This window comes from Lissotriton helveticus, chromosome 11, assembly GCF_964261635.1.
Source record: "Lissotriton helveticus chromosome 11, aLisHel1.1, whole genome shotgun sequence".
NCBI lineage: Eukaryota > Metazoa > Chordata > Amphibia > Caudata > Salamandridae > Lissotriton > Lissotriton helveticus.
In genome coordinates this window covers 1,102,338,304-1,102,365,762 of record NC_136072.1, presented here as the reverse complement: position 1 = coordinate 1,102,365,762, position 27,459 = coordinate 1,102,338,304, and the positions used below count along the sequence as shown (strand labels likewise).

The window sequence follows — 27,459 nt, the reverse complement described above, 5'->3', positions numbered from 1 at the left end:
GTGAGCAGGTGACTTTTTTTTTTTTTTACTTGTGCATTGAATCTGCATATTCTCATGGAGGGGGCACTAGTAGCACTGCAGTGAATCCATGGATTCTCATGTGTGCCAAAAACGTTTTTCCACATTTTCTTGCCCATGAGGGGTCTCTTACAGACCCCTTCATCAGTCCCATGGGATCCGGATACCTGTATCCTGACCCCTTCTATTCAATTTCGCATGCCCCGAACCCCCACCTCCATGAGGAACCGTGTCCCGATTCGCAAAATAGCGGCAGAAATATTACTCTTAGGTTGCGGACAGCTAATCACGGCATTGCTGTTGGCACGTTGATCTCTCTAGCTATACATAAATCTTTTTTCTTCAATAACTCCAAAACTACTGAACAGATTTACACCAGATTGCAAAAAAGCACTCTTTCTGGACCCAAAACCTGCTAGTAGGAAGTTATAGTTAGGACTATGTTCCTATAAATGCGTTTTAGACTTGCCTATATTGTTGCCTCTGTTAGATGAATCTTCACGAAACTTTGCCAAAGATTTTGATGCTCACTTCAGCTGCTGTGTGCAAAGTATCGGGTGATCTGTGAAGCAGAGGCTGAGAAAAAGGGGGAGGAGGGTCACAAAATGCGTTTTCTCCCTGTTTATTCCCATAGGGTTTTTTAACACGGCTACAGGCCTAACCGCTGGACGGAATTACCCCAAATTAGGCAGAAAGGTAGATATTGGTCTAGCGATGTGCCTTTTACTGTTAGTCCGATTAGTAGTTTTGGAGGTACTAATTGAAACCCAAATGTGTATATCTAGGTGTGTGGATCAGACAGTCCCTGTGCTGTAATCTAATTTGGCTGCCAACAGTTCAACCAGGAAGTGTTGACAGCCATCATGGGAGTCCCACAAAAAAAGTTAACAGATATAGAAAAGGGGGCAGGGTAGGAATACCCTGATCCTCTAGGGGTGGTGGTGGAGTCCCACAGGGACCCGGCTGGGGATTAAAAATAAAAATAATCACATGTGAATCTGCAAATTTGCTGCAAAATTGGAAAAAACCAAACCCAGTCTCCTGTGCTTGTTTTTAATAAAGCCCCCGGGTGGGCCAGTTCACAGGGTGCATACCTCCTTAATTGAATTAAAATAGGGTGGGTGCACGTGGCCCCCCTCCGTGGGCATTTTGTTCTCCGGGGTTCACCACTTCCCTGGAGCTTATGTCAAAATTATAACAGGGTGGCTGGGCGGATCCCCACCTCGCTGGAGCTAAAAATGAAACAAATGGGCTAAAATTAACATTAGATTAGAGAGGGGGGCTGCTCGACCACTTCCTGGAGCCAATTATAGCCTCCTATATACCGAGGTACCCAACCCCCGGACATAGCTGTTTTCCTTTGCTTTCCCACCAAGTAAAAGCAAACACTCAGGTTCAAGTGGGCGGGAGCTGTCAAGTGGTTCCACCTGTTGGAAGCGGAGGTTTAATCTCCTTTCCTCCCCGCAGACCTATCATGAGTGTTTTAATATGTGAGGTAATAAACAGTGCTTTGTGGGGGCATAAGTTATAGTTAACTCGAGTAACTATTACTCCTGAATTTCAGTGGTTATGAACGAGTGAAATCTGAGCCCAGCTATAACGTCCATGTGGCCTTTGGTTTCTATAGTTTTAATCATTCTGTTTACTAACTATAACATCCCTGCAACCTTTGATTTTTCAGTGAATGAATATGTGCATGGATAGATAGATAGATAGATAGATAGATAGATAGATATAGTTTTGATAACCTTTGTTTTAGGGGAGACGGAGCCCCAATCTATAGATCAATTGCGGTCTTTATCTTTTGCTTTCAAATTCTTTTCCAAATATCATTTTGGTCAGTCTTGATGTGCCTACTGTTAATAGGCATTGCCACATATATACTTAATGGGTTCTAAACCGCCTTCCTGTCTAAACCACTGTTGTTACCTGATCATGTTTTTAATATGTCATTGTCTTTCCTTCAGTTGTCCTTTGAAAACGCTGCAGAAATGTGAGGTGGCCTTGGAGAAGTTAAAGAATGATATGGCAGTGGTGAGTTAGCAATAACTTTTAGCTTGATTTAAATTGACAGTTGATACCAACAGCATTAAAAATAGAATAGGCATATTTTTCATGGTATTCAGCTGCGCATTTACATTGTAATTGAGTGCTCAGTGGGCAAAAGGATCGCATTAGGCCAGCTTTACTGGTTCGTGGAGTACAAACGATCTAAAGGTCAATACCAGCCAGCAATGGTGCGTATTGTTTCCATAAACCCCGCCCACAGCGTTCATACCCTCTCATCCATGAAGCGAAGCCTCACTAGATACATGTGAATAGGTTAGGATGCCTGGGCCCCTACAGAGACTGAGTTGAACTTATGCCTTTTTTTCCCTATTTCATGTCTATTCCGGGACATATGCATCTCAACAAGGGGGTTGAAGGGCAATCTGTTGATCGAAAAACCTGTCAATAGGCCCCATTTGTCCTATAATCTGACCTATGCTAACTGGAGAGATGCTTAGATCTCTACCTTATCCCAGCATGTTGCAAGGTCACACATCCTGGCTGTCAACTTTGGCAGTGGATGGTTTAATTAGAGCATTGCCTGCTTGGCCATCAAGAACACTTGTGTTGCAAGTTTCTTGACTCTCTTTGGAGCCTCAGCACTTCCCAGTAACAGTGGGGGAGTCCGTATTGTCCCTCCCTTCAAAATAGCCATCAATGTAACTGCCAGGGTGTTTAACACTTGCGCCTAGTAATCCTAACTCCGGTTTGGCTAGGGGACACGCCGCATGACCATAGATGCTGTGGAGCCACTGCACGGATGGGATCCACATAAAGGACAGCAATGACATTCTGTTGAACCCTTCGTAAGATCAATAATCAGGAAATGGGTTTCAAAACGTCATTTGTAAATCAGAATGCGTATCTGAGCATACAGGTACAATAGAGGTTGAAATTGACTTACTGTGTGCAAGCAATACCAAACATACAAAACGTCTGATAAAATTGTTTGAATCAGAACTTCTATATGAAGCCCTGAAGACGTTTTCGCGATGAAACGTGTTGGCTACATTGGCATTAAAGAAAAGAAAAAATATTTTTAAGAAGACAGAAATGTATGAATAAAGAAATTTCTATAGAACAAATCTGTGGACTCTGTGTATTGTACTTTGAAATGTTGTGCTGGAACACAGAAAACTTATAATTTGCACAAGGAAAACGTTAGCTTTTCCTAAAGGGAGGTGAAAGGGCATGGCTCTTCTGGTCCTTGCACCACTATAGCCTATTGTAACTTGCGATCCACAAAGTGATAGGTGCGGTAGGGAATTGACTCACTCTCTTTAAGTAAATTATCTAATCCTAACTCAGGCGCAGTTTTGTTATGTGGTCTAGCATTTAGCAAATGAACATTTCTAGTGTCATCGTCCCTTGTTGATGATATTTATATCGCACCAGCAATTGTCCCTCCACATAAATGTTAGCTATTGTCCATAGCCCTGAACCAATTGGACATCCCTTAAACAGTTTTTAGGTCTCGCGTGCGTTGCAGGGCAGAGCCCTGCTCCGCCTCCACGAGAGATTTTGTAGAAGAGGTCTTTCAGAAGAGAGCTTTAAGCCCCGCCCCTCATTTCCATTGGCTGGCGTCACCGTTTATGGTAAACGGTGGCCTGCCATTGGAAATGAGGGTTTTCTGTTCATGCCCTTTGTCTCCAAGCCTGACTGGCTCATCTGGTTTGCGTCTGTCGTGAAGACATTTCTTATCAGCTTGTTTATTTAACAAGGTGATAAGAAATGTCTTCATGAGAGAGCCATGAAGGTGCATGCAGCAGGCGTCCTGCAACCACGTTTGCTGCACGCCTGGAGCATGTGCCAGTCAGCTCTCTCATTGGTCTGTCGGCGTCACTGAAACAGATGCAAGGGGAGGCGTAGGCTGGTGGCGACCACTATACTTGTTTCCTTTTAGTTTCTGAGCCGGTGCTGCAGACTCTTCTGGAGACACTTACTGTATAATGTAAACGATTGGCTATAAGTCTGTTTTGTGGGGTGTGGGGCAGTGTGACAGTGGTATTTTGACATTTATCGAAGCTCCCACACGTGCTCTGATACACATCCTGTTCTTATAGAGGCGGTAGCAAATTTCTGCCATAGGTTTCTTTCCTCAAAACTGGCAACATACTTGCGATTTAATACTGGATGTATGAAATATTGTACTTTTGTTTGGGGTACGGGGATGTTATGCGTGCGGTTTCATCTCGGAAATCGCCTGTATGTTGGTTCCTGTGTGTTCTGCTCCCCTGCCCTACTTTCTGCAGCTGGTAGATCATGGCAAGCATGCTTATCCCATGTTTCTCTCGTCGCATCAAACAGCTCGCCTACACACTGAAATTATTTTGTTTGTGTGTGGGATGTAGAGGCAATTCTCCATGTTTTTGAAGCCACATTTTCGCAATTAAGAGGTTGTCTACATTTTCTTGTGGTGTTTTTGGGATGATCACACAAAAAGAGGTGGGACTATATTCATTGTACGACCGTCCTTTTGAAATGTGAACTTATTCGGGCCAGTGGTTCCTGGGCTTTAGCCAACCCCGGAAACGTACTATATCATTAGCGATTATGCTTGCATTTCTTAAAACACGAGTCCTGAATTCAATATCTCTGAAAGCTTGTTCAGTCTGGTCTGAGTATTTCCTGTCACCTCTGGATACTGCACGGCTTTTCTGCAGACTCTTCGTCAATGGTCTTCACCTCTTCTTGTTGGATTGTATTCGCTTCTCTGCTCAGCGTCTGTTTGGGCATCCCTCTCGACCATTACCACTGTTCTGCACTTAGCGTGCTGCTGGAGATTCTCTCATCTGTCACATCCTATTTGGCCATTCTTCATTTAACCATACCATGGACGCAGCCAGCTGTTGGAGAGTCTTTCCCTTTGCCATCCGTGCCCCTTCCATTCTTTTGCTATGTCTGTTCCTTCTATACACTGACCTCCTTGTTTAAGAATCTTTCACCTACCCATTCCGCACCGCTGCCTTCTAGTTCACCATCTTGCCTCCATCCATTCTTTGGCCTCAGCTACTCTCTTGTTTCTACCACAGCCTGCCCTAAACACTGGCTTGGGGTGTTCTCAGAGCCATGTATAAACGACAAATTTGTAGAACATACTTTTATACCAGTGTCAGTTTTCATAACACAAGTGGTGGCGGGGAAGAGGGAATGGCAAGCTGGGTTATATTTTTACACATTCTAAAATTTCCGAGTAACGGAAAATGTGTAGTATTGGAGCCCAACCTCAATCAGTTTTCCTCTTTTATCGTATGTAAACAACTGTGAATTAAGCACAGAAGTTGTGTTTTTTTAAAAATTCTTTTAATATACGAATCGAGTCCTGAATACATTTTACACACAGAGCACGTGTCCTTTCACTACTCTTTACCCCCTTAGCGTGCTTCTGATTTCAAGAGGCAGTTTTCATTCTAGCGGTCGCATCATGTCATGTGATGCTGTGTGCAACGTAATGTGCGGTTTTCGCAGCTAACAATAAGATGAGGTCGAAGGTACCCTCTCTGAAAGGGATGGGTGGGTTTTGCTTGGTCATTTTCGTTAACCAATCTCAGCCTTTTAACATCAAATGGCCACCGTCAGGGCGGTTTCTTCATTTCCTGCTATTGTCGGGATTCTCTCTAGGTTTCAGTAACTGTATTGTGACAGGTACAGATAGTATCATTTTTTCTTACTAAAATGTGGGAAATACAAAAATGAGACAAAAGCTAGCACTTATGAGTTATATGTAAGCTCATTTTCTTGGCTTGTAAACATGCCTAACACTATGGCTCGAGCGAAATAAGTGCAGACTGGCCAAATGTGTGGCAAGGTCTTGAGTGCCAATTCTGATTTTATGTTGAATTATAGTTTTGACATCATGATGTTAATGGTAAAATAATTCGGGGCATTTGTAGCCTGCTCTTATGAAGAGCGCTGTCACATTGATAACCTTGGCAGATTGCTGGCAAATTACATTTGTCCGAAGCCAGCCATAGTATGGTGTGTGCTTTCCCCAGGTACTATGTACAAGGCTTTTCGGTGGGATTGACACCTAATGTGAATACATGTTTGTGTAATAAGCCTGTCGCTTATCTGTTCCAGTTGATGTCAACTTCTGCTATGCTTAACTAAATCATGTGGTTTGGATATCAGCCTTAATTGTCTTCATGTGGAGTGGCTAGAATGAAACTGGAGTTCTTTTACTTCTGCTTGTCACACCACTTAATGTAGTACTACTCCGTGCTGAAGATAAACCGCAGATTGGGCGATACACACACATACTGTGACATGATTGACATTTTGGCTGTGAGTTGAATATCATTTTCTTAAACGACCGATATTTCCTCAGCAGCCATAGCCAGAAAGTTGCCTAATATTGAAGTACATTTGTTTTCCTTCATCTACTGCACCATGCTACTTTAACACAAAAATCCCCCTAATCTTCAAATTCCTGCTTACACGTCTTTCTGTGTGAAACGCCTGCTGCATGTCCTAATGGAACAACATAGGCGAACATAATGGCATCTCACATTCTAATAGGTACACCAAATGTTCAGCAGAACTATCTGCACTATTGTACGAGGACCTGTGCTTGATATTTGCTGCTATTTTTTTATCTATCACTATCCATCATAACCTTTTATCCTCTCCCTCTCATCATTTAACCCATGGTTGAATACCCCATCGCTACATATTTCTACTCCAGTATTTTGATCGGAGTCGCTGTGTGATTTGCAGTCTGTTCATTTCTAGCTGCACTCTTTCTGACTGAAGTCTGACTAACAAGTTGGTTGGAATTGTGTACTTTTGATCAACATTTGATTACACGCAGGCCGTAAACCAGCAAACAAGATTCAAGATAATTATTTTGTTTTGCGCTTTAACTTCCATATTAAGCCCTATAGTTTTGATTTAGAGGATTTAACTTACCTTGTCACTTATAAAAAGTGGGTGCTTTCTCTGAGACTCTGGTTGTTTATTTTTTCAACTTTACCTTAAGTTTTAATATTTTTCTTTTGTCTACCTTGTTGACAACCCTGCTGGTTTATAACCGATTATATCCGTAGAACTTCCTCAGTACTCTAGCTGTTCAGAGATCCAAGGAAAGTCATTCGGTTAGTCAGTGCTTCATCGACCCACATTTTAAACCCTTTTGATCTACTTACTTGGGCCTTGCAGTTAGAGTAGCATTGGTTTGAAGCAAAAACAGGCATGCATGTTTCTTGTACCTCGGTCCACTGATAAGTGGAGAGCACTGCAATCGGTGGCTTATTCATTTATTCTTCAGCTTTGACCGAGAATGCCTTCCGCTTCCCTACCGATCCCTTTCCGCAACAGCGTTGTAACCATTACTTTTCCTCCTTTCTTTAGACACAGCTCTTCTAAAGAAAGGGGCGCGACTGACATGAAAGTCAAAGCTTAAAAAAATTATCTGCAATGCAATAGGTCTCACATTTGTGAGAGTTTAAGCTATTCTAATTTATAATGCCAATAGCTCAAACTCGTACGTGTGAGACCTATTGCATTGCAAATGCTTGGTTCGAGGCATGTGGGCTGCTAAATTCATATCTATAGCATAGATCGCCGCCTAGTGTTGGGTCCGGATGATTGCACATTGTTGTCCTGGAAGAGTCTTCGAAGTATCACGAGATAGGTGGCTCCTCCCCTGGACTACAGTGCGCATGGGCATCGACTCCGTCCCCAGATTGTTTTTTTCCGCCATTGGGTTCGGATGTGATTTCGACGTCTCCTGTTCGGAATCGTTATAGAACTTTTTTAAGGCCAAAAGGCCTTCTTTGCACCGTCGGTATTGTTCGCGTTCGGTCCCGTATATCTTCCAACTCGTGGAGTCGGATATCCGGGGGGGTCGCGTGACTCTTCGGTGATCGAGGCCCGGTCGACGCAGCAAGACTTCGACGGCATGGAACGGAGTCCGTTCAAGTACTGTCCCGTGTGTGGCTCCAAGTACCCACACATTGACGTCCATCCTGTGTGCAACAAAAGCCTGTCGCCGGACCACGACGAGGCCAGCTGTATGGCCTGTTCAAGGTTTCGATCGAAGAAGACGATCAAGCTTCGGCGCGTGGCGCGCCTCGAGGCCCAGCAATCGGCTCCAGCACCGGTGGACATCTTCGATGACCCCGAAGCAGACGAGCAAGTGCGTCACCTGCAGATTTCACCTACACCGGTGGAGGTCGAGTCTGACTACGAAGCGGACGTCCAAAGCCAAGAAATAGAGGAAATCGTCAAAAAGGTAGGGGACGACGAAGAAGCATATGGGGCCATGGAAGATAGCACGGAGGAAGAGCTATGCCCCTTTCGTACTCTTACAAAGGCTCAGGTCACGGGATCGCCACATGGCCTTACCCAAGACCTTACACCTCGATCCACGGCCCCGCCTTCCGGCCCGGCTACGGACACCTCCACGGAGCCGCCATTATTGAAATCGAAACCGAAACTGAAACCCTCGGTATCGACGAAAACAAAGATGGCCGACACGCCATCGAAACCGAAGACGTCTGCTCCACCATCGACGCCGTCGTCTTCGGGGGCCTCCAAGCCAATGAAAGCTGTCGACCAGGCAACGGTGCCGAAGGTGGTCAAGGAGCCAAGCTCGAAGAAGGCCGTCTTGCCGGTGTCAACCAAGGCGGTCAAGCCAACATCCAAGAAGGCTGTCGAGCCTACATTGGGAAAGTCTGTCGAGCCGAAGACCAAGGGGCCCGTCGAGGCAAAGTCAGTCAAGGACGCAGAGCCAAGGTCTGGGGTCATGACACCAAAAGGAAAACCTGTCGATCCGAAGCCATCGGCATCGACGTCTGCGGCCGTGGACAGTGATAGAAGCGCACCGGTCAAGGGTGCTCCTGCGCCTCGAACAGACAAACAGAAGTCATCGACGCTCGGGTCTTTCCCTGGGGGCGGACCGAGGGCATCGGTCGGGTCGACGAAACCATCCGCTTCCTTTACGAAGCAGGTCTCGGACTCCCTCAAGCGACTTAAGGACAAAGCTTTGGCATCGGAGCCGAAGACTCCTTCCGCACCAAAGCCGGCTGACCCACCGAAATCCACCTCGACGCCGATCCTCTACACGTTACCGCCTAAGGTGGCGCCGAAGGCCTTTGCACCACGGTCGGTGCCCAAGGACACTGTGTCGAAGTCAACTCACCCGGCTGGGACTTTGAGTCATCGACATCCTTTAATTGAAGAACGGTCGGAGCATTTCATCGATGCCGACACCGGGAAGCTCACGCTATACAAGAGGAAAATAACTTCACAGCCTTTGGAGTCGTTTACAATTCCTCTAAAACGCAAGAAGCCTGCACCAGAAACACCAGTACTGGTTGAACAGATTCTTCCACAGCCTAGGAGGAGTGCAACACCTTCACCCACATACTCTGATGGGGATGAAGGGGAGCAGGATGAGGAGTACAATTTTCCTGCACATACAGAGCCTGATGAGCAACAGGACTCATGGATGGACACAGGTGATCAAGGGGACCAGCAAACGGTCCATGATCCTCAGGTTTATAACGTCAAGCCGTCTCCCACTGAAGATTCTGCGGCATTTAATGCCTTGATTGAAAGGGCAGCTACAAACCATAAAGTGGAAATGCATGCTGACCCCGTGGAGGTGGACTTCCTTTTTGACACTTTCTCTACTGCTGAAAAAACTGTCAAGACTCTCCCAATGCTGAAAGGGATCCTTAAGCATGCGGCAGACATTTTCAAGGAACCCACGAGATAAAGGGTTGTCAACCCAAGAATAGAGAAGAAATACAGACCGGCACCTGGCGACCCGACCTACATAAGGGGCCAGTTGCCTTTGGACTCTTTGGTGGTCTCTAATGCCCGCAAGAGGGCAAACTCCCAAACCACGGGTGAAGCTCCTCCCCCGGACAAAGAGTCAAAAGTGCTGGAGGCATCTGGGAAGAGGGTAGCAGCTCAGGCGGCCAACATCTGGCGCATCTCAAACACGCATGCTCTGTTGGCCAGATACGATAGGGCATACTATGACACCCTAGAGCAGCTGTTGCAACACCTTCCAGACCAGTATAAAGAGGGAGCTGAAATGCTTATCCAGGAGGGAAAGCTCATCTCCAACGCTGCTATAAAGTGTGCGCTAGACGTTGCGGACACGGCAGCGAGAGCAATCAACACTAGTGTAATGTTGAGGCGTCAGGCATGGCTCCGCATCTCGGGATTCAAGCCAGAGATACAGACTACTATCCTCAACCAGCCCGTTAATCCAGACAGGTTATTTGGTCCAGAGGTGGACACCACCCTGGAGAAGATCAAAAAAGATACCGAGACTGCCAAGTCCATGGGGGCTCTCCAGTCACAACAATTTAGAGGGAACACTTTTCGTCGCTCAGGCAATCGAGGTGTTAGCGGAGGGCACATGTCGCAGCAGACGCCATTCAATAAAAGTGGTGCGCAATCTTCCTACAGCAAGCAGGGCAGAGGTGGATACAGAGGAAACAGTGCCAAGGGTAGAGGCAGAGGCAACAACAGTTCCCGTTCCTCTGCCACCAACAAACAGTGACTCCCTGTCACTGCCCCCGACCATCCAACACCTGTCGGGGGGAGACTCCAACAGTTCCTGCCAGTCTGGAAGTCCATCACCACAGACAGGTGGGTCAGGAAACTTATCCAGTTTGGCTATTGTTTGGAGCTGACATCCACTCCACCAAACATACCCCCAAAACACCGTCCTATGTCAGCAGAGCACTTGCAATTATTGCAGCAGGAGGTTCTGGTGATGCTGCAAAAAGGCGCATTAGAGCTCGTGCCAGTGGAGGAAGAAGGCACAGGGGTTTATTCCCTGTACTTCTTAATCCCAAAAACGGACGGCTCACTCAGACCGATTCTAGACCTACGTCCCTTGAACCAGTACATTCTTTCAGAACACTTCCACATGTTGACACTGCAGCAGGTTCTTCCCTTGTTACAACGGGGAGACTTCCTCGCAACCTTGGACCTCAAGGATGCTTACTTTCACATACCACTCCACCCATCCCACAGAAAATACCTCAGGTTCACCATCCAAAACCGGCATTACCAGTTCAAGGTCCTCCCCTTCGGAGTGACCACTGCTCCCAGAGTGTTCACGAAATGTCTGGCGACAGTGGCGGCACACCTCCGGAGACAGAGTATACATGTCTACCCTTATCTGGACGACTGGCTCGTTGAGGCAAAGTCAGCCCAGCAGTGCGCCGCAGATATGTCCCACACCATTCACCTCCTTCACAGTCTAGGATTTTCACTAAACTACCCAAAGTCGCACCTTCAGCCAGCCCATGTGCGGCAGTATTTGGGCGCGACGATAAATACTCTGGCTGCCACAGCTCAGCCAAACCCAGCGAGGATCGACAACATCTAGTCGCTACTCCAGAGGTTCAGACCGCAACACTCACTCCCAGCGAGAGTGTTCATGCAGTTGATAAGCATGATGGCCTCCTGCATCTTCATAGTCCCGCACGCCAGGTTGCATATGCGTCCGCTCCAAGAATGCTTAGCGCATCAGTGGACTCAGGCTCAAGGACAGTTGAACGACCTAGTGTTGGTGACGGGTCGGGCATACAACTCTCTGCATTGGTGGAATCCACACAACCTTTGCAAGGGCCGACCGTTCCAAGAGCCTGTGCCACAGATTACACTGACGACGGACGCATCTCTCCAGGGATGGGGGGCTCATGTGCTCCACTACACAGTGCAGGGACTATGGATGACGCAACAAAAGAAGATGCACATCAACTACTTGGAACTGATGGCAATCTTCATGGCTCTCAAGTCCTTCAAAGTACATCTGTGCAACAAAGTCGTGTTGATCCGGACGGACAACATGACAGCCATGTACTACATTCAAAAGCAGGGAGGTACGCACTCTCCACAGTTGTCTCATCTGGCTCAGGGCATGTGGAAGTGGGCCATTCAGAGGAACATCTTCCTCATGGCGGAACACCTCCCGGGCAAGGACAATCAGATGGCGGATCTTCTCAGCAGGTACAGCCACCAGATGCACGAGTGGGAGTTACATCCATCAGTACTCCCCCCGTACTTCCAGCAGTGGGGTCATCCAGAGATAGACCTGTTTGCCACGGAGGAAAACGCAAAATGCCAAAGCTTTGCCGCCAGGTTCCCTCACCCACTATCGCAGGGCAATGCGATATGGATGAACTGGTCAGGCAAATTTGCGTATGCTTTTCCCCCAGCGCCTCTCATTCCGCTGGTGGCAAGAAAGCTAAAGCAACACTCCTGGTTGCTCCAACGTGGGCACGCCAACCACGTTCCTCGAACTCTCTGTGGTACCGCATCAAAGACTGCACCTCACACCCAGGCTCTTGACGCAGAACCATGGCGACATTCAGCATCCAGATCCGCAGCAGCTCAATCTGGCGATCTGGCTCCTGAGGTCTTAGAGTTTGGCTACCTTAATTTGCCCCCGGAATGCATGGACATCATCCGGGAGGCAAGAAAGCCCACTACAGAGCTTGCTATGCAGCGAAATGGAAGCGGTTTGTCATCTACTGTACGGAGCACAATATCAACCCGCTAGATGCATCCATTCCTAATAACATCTGCTATTTGTTGCATCTTTACAAATGCAATCTAGCATACGCTTCCATTCGGATACACTTATCCGCCATAGCGGCTTATCTCCAAAACAGGCAGCATCTCTCTGTCTTCAGGGTGCCTGCCATTAAAGCATTCCTAGAAGGGCTGAAGCGGGTCATCCCTCCCAGGACCCCGCCAGCTCCTGTGTGGAACCTCAATGTGGTACTCACCAGATTGATAGGTCCCCCGTTTGAGCCTCTGCATTCATGTGAGATTCAGTTCCTAACATGGAAAGTGGCTTTTCTCATTGCCATCACGTCTCTTAGAAGTGTTAGTGAGCTACAGGCGCTCACAATTCAAGAGCCATTTATATAAATTCATTCAAACAGGGTGGTGCTGCGCACTAACCCCAAGTTTCTTCAGAAGGTGGTGTCGCAGTTTCATGTCAATCAAACCATCGAACTGCCCGCATTCTTTCCAAACCCAGAAACAGTAGCAGAAAGAATGCTCCATACGCTTGATGTCAAAAGAGCGCTAATGTACTATATTGACAGAACACAACATTTTAGAAAGACACAGCAACTCTTTGTTGCCTTCTCAGCCCAGCATAAAGGCAACCCCATTTCCAAAGCAGGAATAGCCAGGTGGATCGTTAAGTGTATTCAGATTTGCTATCAGAAGGCTAAGCGCACTTTAACGGTCCCCCCCAGGGCACACTCCACACGCAAGTTGGGGGCCTCCATGGCATTCCTAGGTAACATTCCTTTGGAAGACATTTGTAGGGCAGCCACATGGTCTACACCACATACGTTTACCAAACATTACTGTGTGGATGTGCATTCCACAGCAGGCAGCTGTAGGACAGGCTGTTCTTAAAACACTTTTTCAGACTTCTGCAGCTGGCACGGGCGGCCGCCGTTAATGGAGGGACTGCTATGTATTCTATGCTATAGATAAGAATTTAGCAACCCACATGCCTCGAACTGAATATGCTACTTACCAGTATGCATCTGTTCTTGGCATGTAGGGCTGCTAACATTCATATCGCCCGCCCTCCTCCCTGGCGCCCGTAGCGGCTGCAGACTTTTCTTGCATTCAATCTCTAGCATGGCCATCACTTACACTATTACACTCCATCTTTGCCACAATGGCTAAAAACAATCTGGGGATGGAGTCGATGCCCATGCGCACTGTAGTCCAGGGGAGGAGCCACCTATCTCGTGATACTTCGAAGACTCTTCCAGGACAACAATGTGCAATCATCCGGACCCAACACTAGGCGGCGATCTATGCTATAGATATGAATGTTAGCAGCCCTACATGCCAAGAACAGATGCATACTGGTAAGTAGCATATTCATTCTACTTGTAGGGATGTTGTCCATGCAGGTGAATATAGTGGTGCCCAACCCAGTATCTTATTCAATGCAGGGCATGTACATTGATGCAAATTACTATGTTAATTACCTTGGTAGTGCTTCACAGTGTGTTTGATAGAGCCACTGTAAAGTCCTTCTCTCCTCCAGATGCAGTAACTGTTGGGTGGGCGGTCACACAGTGTAGTTATGCAGCTCTGTTATACACTTCAAATTCTAGAACTGGCATTCCTCATAAACATGACATGGTAAAGATGTGTCATTTTACACGGATGTTTTCCACCAGAGATTAGGGGAGCCAGGAGGCTCTTATTGTCAAGAATGTTTTATTCAGTAGTAATTGGATGTTCAAGAATAAAAATTCAGGAAGGGCGATTTTTATAAGTGCTGTTTTACCCACCTTGGATAGCGGCAGTGTTACCCATTGCTCAGTCTTAGTGATTCTTTGCCCTGTCGTTACCTCGTAATTGTCCCTAATTAAAGTCTACTTGGCTCTGTGGTTCCTAGTGCTCAAAGCAATTAATGGGGACGAGAGCAAGCAGCCCTCATGATCTTGCCAACAGATTTGCATACCATAACTTTACTAGCTCTGTCATGTAAGTACCTAATCCAGCCGTACAAAAAGAAAAGGCTGCTCTTGAGTAAAACGCCTTCTCCGTGTATAAGAAGACTGCGATTGCTTGCACTTTGAGATCTAAATGAGGCATGACCAGAGAGAGGATTTCCAATTTATGGTGGTGTTGCACCCCTGCTGAAATTCAGATTGGTTTGGCAATACAGTGTCTGGTATAAGGGAAATTAACCTACTCATTAAAGTTCAAGCCAAAATGTTATTGTCCACATTAAGAAGCGATATCAGCCAGTAAGACAAGTAATTATTGCTTTCTTTGATAATTGCTTCCTGCTTTGTGGGGTATATTGCACCATTTACAATGACTTCATTGTGTATCATAAGCAAATGCAGGATATCAAGCTTGCATTCAAAGAATTCTGTGGTAAGGGGATCTGAAAATGTTTCCGGAGCAGTATCCCTGTGCTGTGTTAGATGGCGGGGTCGGCTCCGCATGCCAGAAGTGACATGCACAGTTCCTTTATAGGTGCACCCCAGCCCACTGACATAATTTATTTGCTTTCCACACCAATCAGCGCAGATCTGTAGAAGAGGTGCCCCAGTAATTGTTTTTTGACTGACCTATTTTTTACCTTTTGTCAATTTTTTTTGAGAGATTGTCTCCTGGTGTGGCAGATATGTCTGCAAAGATGTCTGGTTTTAAACTCTGTGGTGCCTGTCACCGGCAGATGTCGGTGACTGACCCACACCTTGTCTGCATCTGGTGCCTCGAACGCAACATGGCGCCAAGACCAGCTGTGATTGTCGTCCCAGGCATCCCAATGCCTTTAGGGAGCGCTCCATCAAGCTCCTTGCCGCTCGACATGCGATGTCTATCCCGGTCGCGAGGAAGGTCATTAAATCAGTTGCGTAGTCACTCTTGTCGTCGTACTCTGAAGTTATCCTGACGTTCTTGTTTATTTTGTGCTTGTGGGACTTACCAGAAGTTGAAGAGGTCTTCGACTTCGCCCGTCCTTCGAAGTCATCTGACGAGACAAGGTAGTGGCAGCATTCGAGGCCTAGCTTCGCCGTTGAGCCTGGGTTGACTCTGCGCCTCCGAGAACTTCCTGGAGCCGGAACGACCCCTCAGAGTTTTATGAGGCCATACATCTCATATTTAGGAGGCCCGTCCCTGCTGGATTGCGTTCAGGCCACGCAGGTTTGGGAGGGGTCCCCTACTGGTCTTCCGCCGGTGTGTTCCCTACTGACATCATTTGGACCCTTTGGATCAATGGACTGATGCTTAACCAGTGCAGGTCAAGCCACCTCCACCTTTTCTGGCACTGGCCCCACATCCCTGGAGCCGCCGCCCCATTCTCATCCCCTACTCCGACACAGAGCTGGATGGACATCGTCCGATGTCAACTCCAGCTCCGACTGAAGACACTTCATCCATCCCAGAGCTTATGGTCTATTATGGGCTAGGACCTGGGGCATGGGTGGGCGTCACTGGACTCTGAAGAATGGCAGCCATTAGGCCTCACAGAGGACACCTGGTGTGAGGTTTGGCAGATGCCAGTGGATGGGACATCTCCCCTGATTCTGGCTTGGTCTTGCCTCCTACTTTGGTTACAGAGGAGGGAGCCTTATTTGCTATGGTGGTGATGAGGGCGGCCGAGGTGCTGGATCTTCAGTTGCCCTACCTGGCTGTCAAGACAGAGGTGCTTCAGCCAGGAGTCACCCCTTACAAATTTAATGAAGCGCTTACGGACATCCTACCCTGGGCCTGGTCCAAGCCCTGCACAGGAGTTCCTGTGAATAGGACAATTACCTGCCACCATCACCCCGCTCCAGGAGACCCCACTTTCCTCACCCAGCACCCCATTCCTGAGGGCTTGGTGGTCCAAGCCTCCAATTTCTGTGTAAACCTTGGCGCATTCCCTACCACTCCACTGGAAAGGTAATCCAAGAGGCTGGATACCTTGGGAAAGATGTGTTTGAGGTATGTGAGCTGTAGATCACATGCTTTGTATACACTTGCCATCTAGTGTTGGGTCCGGATGCTTGCAAGTTGTTTCTCTTCAAAGAAGTCTTTCCAGTTATGAGGTAGGTGACTCCTCCTTTCGGTGATAGTGCGCATGGGCATTAACTCCATTGTTTTTTTCCGCCATCAGATTCAGACATGTATTGCTGCGCTCCCGTTTGAAACCGTTCTTCAGGTTCACCTCGGAGCGCAATCCACTCTACCTCCGTCAGTATTGTTTCAAACGTGTATCCCACTTCTCCCCGTATTATATCCGTCGAGGAAAACCTCTATTTTGATTGGAAAACTTTGGGAAGGCCATCCGGCCTAACCATGTGGATCCACCTCACAGTCGATGGAACGGACTCCATTCAAATTCTGTCCTTGGTGCCACACAGAGTACCCGCGCACCGACTCACACGAAGTGTGCAACTTGTGTTTGTCTCCGGAGCACAACAAACAGGACTGCGATGCATGCTGATAGTTTCGATGGAAAAAAAAACCTCTGCAATCATCGGGCTCCACGTCCCGAAATGCGTAGTCAAAACGTCAAATACACGCTGCACATCGGTGAAGGATCCCAGCACGAATTCGACACACAAGGGGCCGAGGAAGAACAAGAGTACTTGCATCTACTCCTGAATCGGACTCCGAGATGGAAGAAGACTTGCCACAAGGTCATCTTCACGTGTTTACCAAACATCCCTTGCCACAAAATCCAGATCAGCCCAAACAAAAGGCTTTGGTTCCACCCCTGCCTTTGGGCCATGGTAGGCACTGAGAAGATGTGTATTCAAGCTAGCTTGTCTGATGACTGCTGATTAGCCAGAAACAGGTCCCAGGATGCTTGTTTCCGGTCAAGGGACAAAATGGCTTGGCAGTTCGGGCTGGACTGTTCCCATGACTGATTTGCATATGGCTATGTCTTAACTGGGGTGGCGGAGTGAGCTAAAGAATGATGATGGATTAAACCCAGATCAGTTGACTGGGGGTGAGTGTTGCAATGTTCAACACTCCGTCCATCATCCCCTCTGGTTTTGCTTAAGATGTTTGACGCCCTGCCCCATGGTTCGGCACCGAAACACGTCACTAAGCCTTCCGGCTCGGGATCGAGTCGGCCAAAGTCTGGCACCAAGCTGATACCTTCAGGCCCGAGGCCGAAAACCGCTTCGGAGCTGAAATCATTGACGCCAAAATCAAAGACTCCTTCAGAACCAAAACCTTCTTCATCAGTCAATCTACCCCTGCACCGAAATCCTCGGTGCCAAAACCCAAAAATGCTCCCCTGAAGCTACAGGATCTGATTTTTGACACCCCAACACCCCCAAAGTTCCACACCAGGTAATTCCACCTCCTCCAACAAGGTTTGACCTGCCTACACTTCCCCCGATCATTCTACACCTGTCGGGGGGACATCTCCTACAATTCTCCCCATTTGGCAATCTATTACTACGGATAAATGGGTGTTCGGAATTATCCAACATGGCTTTTGCCTGGAGCTTACCAACAATCCTCCAAACATTCCAACACGCTCTCACAAAATGTCACCAGAACATTTACACCTACTTCAACAAGAGGTCCAATCTCTTTTGTCCAAAGGAGCCATAGAGTCTGTACCGTTGAAATAGCAAGGGACAGGCGTGTACTCCCTGTATTTTGTAGATCCCCAAAAAGGACGGCTCCTTGAGACCTATTCTAGACCTCAGAGAACTAAACCTCTACATACTATCAGAGCATTTCCACATGGTGCACTTCAACAAGTGCTCCCACTTCTACAGCTGGGCGATTTTATGTCTGCTCTAGATTTAAAGGACGCATATTTCCACATTCCAATTCATCCCGCTAATCGCAAATACCTCTGATTCATGATAGCGGGTCACCATTACCAATTCAAAGTACTACTGTTTGGAGTCACCACTGCTCCCAGGGTATTTACCAAATGCCTGGCAAAAGTCACAGCCCATCTGACAAGACAGCACATCCATGTCTTCCCATACCTGCACACTGGCTCATCAAAACCACCATTCACTTACTTCACCAACCAGGGTTTACAGTGAATGTGTTGAAGTCTCATCTGCAGCTTTCCAACACACACACACTTATCTGGGAGCCACGATAGACGCTCAAAAAGCTCTAACCTTTGCCAATACAGCCATGATTCACAATATTCACAGTCCCTTCTCACTCAGTTTTAGCCCAACCAATCATTACCAGCAAGAGTATTCATGCAACTGCTAGGGATGATGGTGTCTAGCATGGTAATTGTTCCCCATGCAAGACTTCACATGCATCCCCTTCAAGAATGCTTAGCAAGTTAGTGGAACCAGTCGCGCACGGTCAGTTGACCGATCTAGTTTTGGTAGCGCCCATCGCACTCTGCAGTGGTGGAAACCACAAACTTTATCCAAATGGCGGCCCTTTCTCGACCCTGTTCCACAGACAGTGCTAACAGCAGACGCATCGCTCACTGGTTAGGGCGTTCACCTACAAAGTCACACAATCTAAGGATTATGGAGTCTAAAGTACAAGCGTCTCCATATAAATCACCTCGAGCTACTAGCAGTGTTTTTAGCGATCAAAGCTTTTCAAATTCACAGGCAAAGCTGTCCTAGTCAGTACAGACAACACGACAGCTATGTTCTAATACAGAAATGGGGGGGGAGGGGGCACACTCTCTCCAACTGTCATGCCTAGCATAAGCCATTTGGAAATGGGCTATACATCACAAAATGTATCTCCTGGCAGAACATCTTCCAGGAGTAACAATTAGATTGTATACCTTCTCAGCAAACATAGACAGCAAATCCATAAGTGGAAACTTCATTCCCAGATTCTTCTTCTCTACTTTTGCTTTTTATTTCGACCCTTGCCCAGCAGAGCTCTTCACTGGGCAGTCTCAGAGGATACTTTTCGGTCCTGTCTGCCTTCCTGAGGCTGCTGGACCAACCCTCTTGATTCAAACTCCCATTGTAAATAGATTCTTTAAGTGACTTGTACATATGTTTCCACCTTCTCATTTCGTTATGCCTTAGTTCTCTCCTTCGTAATGTGTGCTCCATTTAAACCTCTGCACAATTGCCCCCTCCAGCTGCTTACTATCATAACAGCCTTTTTTTTGTGGCAATTACATCTGCCAGGAGGGTTAGCCAATTGCAGTCTCCATATTGGACCATCTTCCTTGATACGTTGGAAGGGTCTCTAGGGCCTCTTTTTTTACCGAACGTGGTAGCACCAATCCATGTGGTGTAATCTGTCACCTTGCCCACTTTCTACACTCCTCCACTCCCCTCTAAAGAAGAATAGCGGCTCCACCGTCTGGACCCAAAAAGAGCGCTGTGATTCTACCTTGACCGCACTAAAGAGTTCAGGGGAAGGGGATGGTGGGCGGAGACAAACTCTTCGTGGAGTACGTTAGATCAAAGAAAGGGTCATTCTCTGCATCAAAACTTGATACACTCATGCCAAAAGCAACCTTCTGAAGTCTTAAGAGCTCATTCGAAACAGCAATGGCTGCTACCACAGTGTTGCAACATGGAGTTCCAGTCCTCGACATTTGTCAGGCACCAATGTGGGCATATGTAGGAGGCTGGCTCTGTATATGATGTTATGACGAGGTGTTAATACCGTGCACAGAGTCCAGGGGTTCCCCAAAAGTGTACAGGGCTCAATGTAAAACCCAAAGTGCTCTATTAGTGGTAGTGTGGGCGAGCAGCCTACGGCTTAACACAGAGAAGTGTAAGACATTTATTGCACACACATGATCAGTAAGACACACGACTCAAGAAGGAGATCCAGACCAATTTTATAAAATTATACTTTGTATTTTATTTTAAGACCCAGGTCTTCGTAATAAGGTAAGTTTTTAATCAAAAATACTTTTCGCTATAAAAAATCGGCTTTGGGTGCAGGGGTGCCTTTCGACATCGGAATCTGCTTACCAGAGCCGGTTGTGGTCGTGAGGAGCCTCTGGATTCACACTGCAGGCTCCATGGTGGAGAATTCACTGTACAGGTGAGAAACTCAGGCCGTTGGCGTCCGGTGCAGGGTGGGCAGGAGACGCAGATCCGCCTGGATCGTTTTTTTCTGTAAAGGTATTCTGTCCTCGGGAGATTAGAGTCTTTATTGAAGGCAACAGTCCTCCCTGGGGTTTTGGAGGTCGCAGGGTTGTTGAAGCTGGAGACCGGCCGGTAGAGCTGGGGCCAAGACAATTGGCTTCTGCTGCAGAGTGTCTTTATTCTTAAGTCGTGGCAGATCTAGGGTCCAGGTCTGGGGAAGCCACCTAAATACTATATTTAGGAGGCGTTTAAGGGTATAGCAGGTAGGGCCAATGGGCACCTTCCCTGGGGCAACTTCACCCACTGGCTCCCTCCTGTGGGAAGGAGCATAGTTAGCCCGGATTGGAGTGGATCTCCATCCTCAAGATGGCGGGGATTGAAAAGTGTGCTTCACCTCGCTTTCCTCCCTCACCTTAAGGAGTGTGGTTGGCAGAGGCGAGCATATCTATCTCATGAAATTCCCATCCTTCCCCACCCCCCCAAGTGGGGGTATAAAGCATGGGCTGCCTTCTGCTGCTAGCAGCAGAGGTTGGGGGTCACATTACAAAGGTGGCAGGCCTTTGAAGCTTCCCTTCGTCGAGCACTGGCCCATCTTAAGGGAGGCGGCATGCCACCCGTGCCCAGGATGTGCATTGTTTCTGGTCCCAGAGCGCAGGGGCTTGCTACCCAGGGGTCCAGAAACCGGTCTGGCAGTGGCTGGCTGGTTGCCTACAGCCGGTCAGAGGCCACACCAGAGTTGGTAGGGTTTCACAGGGCACCTCTAAGGTGTCCTCTGAGTACATGGTACAATAAATCCCACACTGGCATCAGTGTGGGTTTATTGAAAGGAGTAATTTGGTACCAAACACTTCCGTATTCAGTCGAGCCATCATGAACTTGTGGAACTCGAGTTGTCGAGTTCTCAGCCCATGTACTCTTTAGAGCTTCCCCAGCTCTTACAATATTAGGAAGTGGTACCCAGTATTGTAGGGGCATTTCTGCTCATGCAGATATGCCCTCTCTGGTAGTAGTATGTACCCTGCCTTAAGGCTGTGAGGCCTGCTACAGGGGTGACTTACCTAGGCTGTAGGTACCCAGGGTACCAGTTATTAGGGACTTACAGTGAGCAAAAGTACCAATTGGGAGTTTGTTTTAGGGAAGGAGCACTGGCACAGGGCACCTGGTTGGCAGGGACCATGCGCACTACATTTGAAACAACATCAAATCCAAGCTAATAGTGGGGGGCTAACCATGCAAATGAGGCACTTTCCCAGCATCTCTGCACAAGTTTACCAAGCATTACTGCCTGGACAGTTAAGTCCGCAGGGATAACCTTTCTTTGCTGCTCTGCCCTGCAAGACTTCCTGGTCTAACCTATCTGCAGCCCCCCTGCTGGGGATGGTATTGCTTGAGTATCTATTCAAAGGTAAGGAATCTGCTGTTAGATGTCTCTATCAGATGGACAAGTTACTTACTTTTTGTAACGCCTTATCTGGTAGAGACCTGATCTAGCTGCAGATCCCTAACCGATCCACCCATCCTCCCGCACTGCTGATAGACTTTTAGAGTCAGGGCTGTCCCTATCATGGCCCTAGTTGTTCAGAACACATCAATGTCAGTGCACTTCATGGCTCCGCACTTCTGGCGTGGAAAGGAACTGAAGTCAGCTCACCGAGGTGGTGCCTATACAGGTGAATCGGACGCCACAATGGTGCTGACTGTCACGTGAAGCCGACCGATGCCACCTACTGGCGCGCAGAGATATTGCTAGGAAAAAAACTTCCTGATCCAGTCTTGACCCTTCAGGAAATTTCGAGGTAAAGAATCTGCGGCTAAATCATGTCTCTACAAGATAAGGCGTTACCGCGGTTAGTAACTTGTCTATTTCTTCCTGTATTAGCCTAAATGTGTTTTTCACAACATTTGATTGTGTGTTGTTCGCCTGCTATTGTGTACATCTTCCTTGTTGATCTAATTGTTCACTCTTGCTCTGCCAAATGATATACTCATTTCTCTCTTTAATACTTCCTCTTTTTTGTAGGTTTTACATTCTTAGGAGTTTCAAAATTATATTAAATCTCAAAAAATGGCTGTTTGTTGATACATGCAAATATTCATAGCTATGCTGCCTCTGTTTCAGCCAACCCCTCCTCCTCCAACAGTGCCCACTACCAAGCAGCAATACTTGTGCCAGCCTTTGTTGGATGCAGTCCTTGCAAATATTCGATCCCCAGTCTTCAATCATTCCCTTTTCCGCACCTTTGTGCCTGCTGTGACGGCCATTCATGGTCCACCCATAACCACGTGCGTATTCATTCTTTTAATCCATGCATGAAATGATTTTCACTAAAATGTGGTAAGATATTTAACTACTCGGAGTGTGACGACCCTTATCTTCCTATTTAACATTAAAATATGGCAGAACTTGAATGTTAATTTCATAAACGAGCTCCAAAATATGGAAATCCACACAACAAACAAAAAGAAAAATTTAAGTTGCAGAATAAACCTGATATTACTTCCCTTATTTCATTTAAACAGCTTGGAAAGCATTTACCCACTAAGAGGATGGTTGATTCTTTTGTAAGTATAGAGATAGCCAAAGCACAAGCTAGTTAATCATTTGAAAAGAAAGTTTGTATGCTCATGAAATGGACTAATAGGGCTAATAATCGTATTGTTGTTATTGCCAATCAGGATGCTGTTATTCCAAATCAGAAATTAGTTGAGCGTTTGGATTTCAGGTTATCATATCCAATGTAGTTCTCCATTTGTAAGAATATTAAAATGTGTTCCAAGGAATGGAAGATCCATTGAATGCATCGGATGACCCTTTTCAGGTTATGAGCACACATTAAACATGCATAAACCTCTCAGAAGGACTCTGCTTCTTGTTAGAGCCATGGAAAGAATGTAGGCTATTTGCCTCTCTTTTGGAGTCGAACAAATATGGTGCTGTTCTGAGAATAGATATAAAGAATACATGTGTATCTAGGAAACAAAATAGTGATCATACTAAGCTGTATATAATTAGGTTGGATGAAGGTTAAGCGATGTATCTTGAGGGCTTTATCTAGGCCAAGAGAAACATATAGTGACATTGGAAATTCATCAAGAAAGCCTTGTGTGAAGAATATATTTTCTTGTCTTGGTCGAGAAAAATCCTCATGGGTACATATTGACGGATCGAGCTTTGACTGCGAATGGAGCATCTCTACTGAAATGTTAGCCATCAGATTTCTTTGAATTCATAAATTGTAGGAAATCTTTGCACGTGCTGAATCCTGGAGTTCATTTTCAAAAGATTGACTTTTGAAAATAGCTGTTAAAGAAGACGCAACATTTTATGAACAATTCCTGTTATTTTAAATTGGCCACGTTTGACGGAAAGCACAACTCCAGAAATCCTCTCTAAAACCAGAAAAACAAAGCAGGGGCTGGTGCTCATAAGCATAGGCTTCTACATGTGTGAAGTTTGACCCTGAATACCTTTACGGTCTTGCTGAAGGAGAAAGGAACCCAGCACGTTTGACTGCAAAATACTTTACAGGATATTTTTAGCTTCCTTAGAGAGGGTCTGGTTCTGAAGGCCTTAGTTTTCCTCTGTTTTTATTGGCGGGATGCCCTCACTTATTTTCATTTACCACTGTGCCGGATTGTGTTGGTAAATGCACCTTTTTTGTGGTACAAATAAGTCAATGAGAGAATGTAATGACGTCTGTGTGGTCTGCATTACAGGCTATAGAGAAGTGTTGTATTTTTCTGTTGATGCCATTCAATAACAAAAAAAATATGGCGAGAATTCACCTCATCGTAAACTTGCTCGTCAGGCCTCTTACTGGGGAGTAATAGCTTGGCGAACTATACCCCGAAGCTAGAGCAGCTAGATTGACTGGTAGTGGATGTGAACAGATAGATGATATATTAGAGGGGATTCTTTACACACTTGAGAATGCAAGCACAAATATGGCAGTATGAGCAAGCCACTTTCTATCATTCACCAGCCTATATAAGGCAGCATGTGCTATATTCGTGAGGGTTCCAGGTTAACCACTTGAATCAGTGACCCCTTTCTAGCTCCTGTCAGTGACACAGTGTAGTCTCCCTTTGCCATCTTTACATACATCACTTTGTGACATCCAGCGAGACGAATTTTGCAGCATGAATCTTTTCTAGATTGAGATGCAGTGTGTTATTCCGCCATCTAATGGTTGGATCCGATATTGCCCTTTTTTCTCCTCTTCTCTTCTTTTGGGCATCAACCAGTAGGTGGGTATAGTCCTTCCTGTATGAAGTCAGACGTGTATCTTTGAAGACCACGAAACCACCCTCAACACTCAATCAACCAGCAGTCAAAGGAAAGAGCAAAAACAAAGAACCTCACAGGTTGAAGACCAAAGACACTATTGGGGGCAGACCTTCATACCTTTACTATAACAAGCATTTACGTTGTTGTAATACTTTATTCGAAAAATATTCCATAAAAGTACAAACATACAAGCGTACAAAAATACATAAAACAATATTGCAAGTATTACAATTCCATAACATATGTGATGTCATTTACTAAAATTAAAATAAGAAAAATAAAAAGGGGAACAATGATAAAAGGATTTTCTAATAGTACTGATCAAGCATTGGGTAGCAGTTTGGACCTAGTAAACCAAGCACTTGCCAAGTATTTGGCGACCCCACAAACAATACACATGGAGGAAGTATTGGTTAAAATAATACGCATGGCTGATCTGTGGTCCCTAACTCCTAGCTCCCTACAAACAGGTTTCAACTATTTTACTCTAGCCGGTTTATGATACACATGCAAACAAAAAATGGCCAAGAGATTCTTTCGGGCAAGAACAACCTGGGCATTTTAGGTCAGACTCCCTCCTGTCTTTCCACCCTTCCATAAATGAATTGAGGGGGAGGGTACCGTATCTTAATTTCAGAAACAAAGTTCTATCACGGGGGGTCTGAATAAAGTCCCAAAATGGCTCTAGCTTCCTGAGGGGCTTGTGTTCAAGGAAGTTATTCGTCAGGGGACCCCAATATGGGTTCTTTAATTCCTTTGCCTCAACCCAATCCCAGTAAACTTTTTTAACGATTTGTTTCGAAGGGGGGGGTTTGGGAGGTCCAAGATTCACCCAGACCTATAGATACCACCAACTTCTTTAAATTATTGAGCCATTTTGTTATTGGCTACATTCAGATTAATTAGCTCGTCCAACACTGAAGCATAATTAGCTAATTCGGGGGTCCTTCTAAGACGCACCCAAAATAACAAGGGGCGAATTTGGACTGTCAGAGATCGTTCTTTTGCCCAAATCTAAGAATAATGGTTTCAAGGGGGTTGATGAGGGCAGCGAGACTATGTCTCTTATAAACTTGTTTTCAGCCACTGTCAGTGCTTTGGTGTTCTCTGCACCCCAAAGTTCAGAGCCATATACTGCCGATGCTAGCGCTTCCCCCTCATAGACTGCCAGGGCAGGAGCTATAGGTCTACTAATAGAGAGCCGCTGGTTCTTTAATATCGCTCCAGAAGGCCCTTTTAAGATTTAAAACCATTTTAGAGACATGGGAATTCCATCTCATATTATTACAAAGCCTCACTCCGAGGTAATCGAATTCATCCACCACCTCAAGAGGGGTGCCACTCAAAGAGAGGTTAACCTTCCTGTGTTTTTTATTAGCGGACAATACCATCAACTTTGTTTTGGTGGTATTAACCGTCAACCCACGATCTTTACAGAAAATACTAAAACGATCAAGCAGTTTCTGCAAACCCATGGGGGTTTTGGACATCAGGAGGGTATAGTCTGCGAAGAGGAGTGTAGGTGTTTTCTCACCGGCAACGACGGGGGCATCCGCCGGGTCCTCCCTCAAATCGTCCCCCACCCCATTTATAAAGAGGGAGAACAGGGTCGGAGGCATCACGCATCCCTGCCTCACTCCTCTGTTGACCGGTACCCTCTGTCAATTGGCCCTGACTTCCCCAGCGAATCCTTGCATAATTTCCTTCGTGAAGTTTTATAATAAGCTGCAACAGATGGCCGGGGAAACCCATATCAAATAGGACTGACCAGAGTTTGGCGCGTGGAATAACATCGAATGCTGGCGATTGATACTGACTTCCAATAGACTGCACAGAATCGAAAGACCTGGTCCATTGCACGACATTGCGCCTAAATCCAGCCTGGAAGTGGGACAGAATGTCCTTGTCCGCAAGCCAGGTTTCGGTATGATTTATGATGACCCTGCCAACTACCTTTTGGATGGTATCTATTAAGCTTATTGGTCTGTAGTTGGCAGGGTCATTTCTATCGCCTTTCTTGTATATGGTGATGACCTCTGCACCCTTCCAGGATTCTGGGACAGGGTGACCATGCTGGATCAAATTCATTAAACATGCTATGAACTCTGCCCATAGTTTAGAATCATGCAGTAGCAAATCCCCAGGGAGGCCATCTGGCCCGGCCGCCTTCCCTGGTAATATTTTTGAGATGGCATCCTGAACTTCTCGCTGGGAAAATGGGTCTACCTTGGAGCCTAGCTTCATACAGAGCTTACTTTGAGGTTCAATGGCTGGGGATATTGTTAAGCCTTCCAGATTATACTCACAATATAAATTTTAAAAATGGGAATACCAATCCTGTTCGGTTATATGATTTAAAATTGGCTCTACCCCCCTTCTGTAAAGAGCATTAATCAATTTCCAAAAAATTGTGGATTTTTTCCCACGGGCTGCAGCCTTACAATGCAATGGTCTCAGCATTGTTAAAGTTAGAGCTATTGGCATTGCTCATGACATTATTTTTTTTGTTTTTTTTAAAAAAATAGCTTAATCTCTCTCAAATGCGAAACGTATTGCATTTGCACCCACACA

The 27,459-nt window shown here is 46.3% G+C and overlaps 1 protein-coding gene across 2 annotated transcripts in view; it reads left to right on the top strand.

The window, feature by feature from the left end:
• The window catches only part of MED15 (mediator complex subunit 15), an 800,982-nt gene that overhangs the window by 549,378 nt on the left and 224,145 nt on the right, over nucleotides 1-27,459 (top strand). For both annotated transcript variants that reach the window (XM_078667783.1, XM_078667782.1), the window contains exons 13-14: nucleotides 1,986-2,052; nucleotides 22,720-22,883. In XM_078667783.1, coding sequence (XP_078523909.1) covers nucleotides 1,986-2,052; nucleotides 22,720-22,883 — 231 coding nt within the window. The remainder of the gene's footprint in view (nucleotides 1-1,985; nucleotides 2,053-22,719; nucleotides 22,884-27,459) is intronic.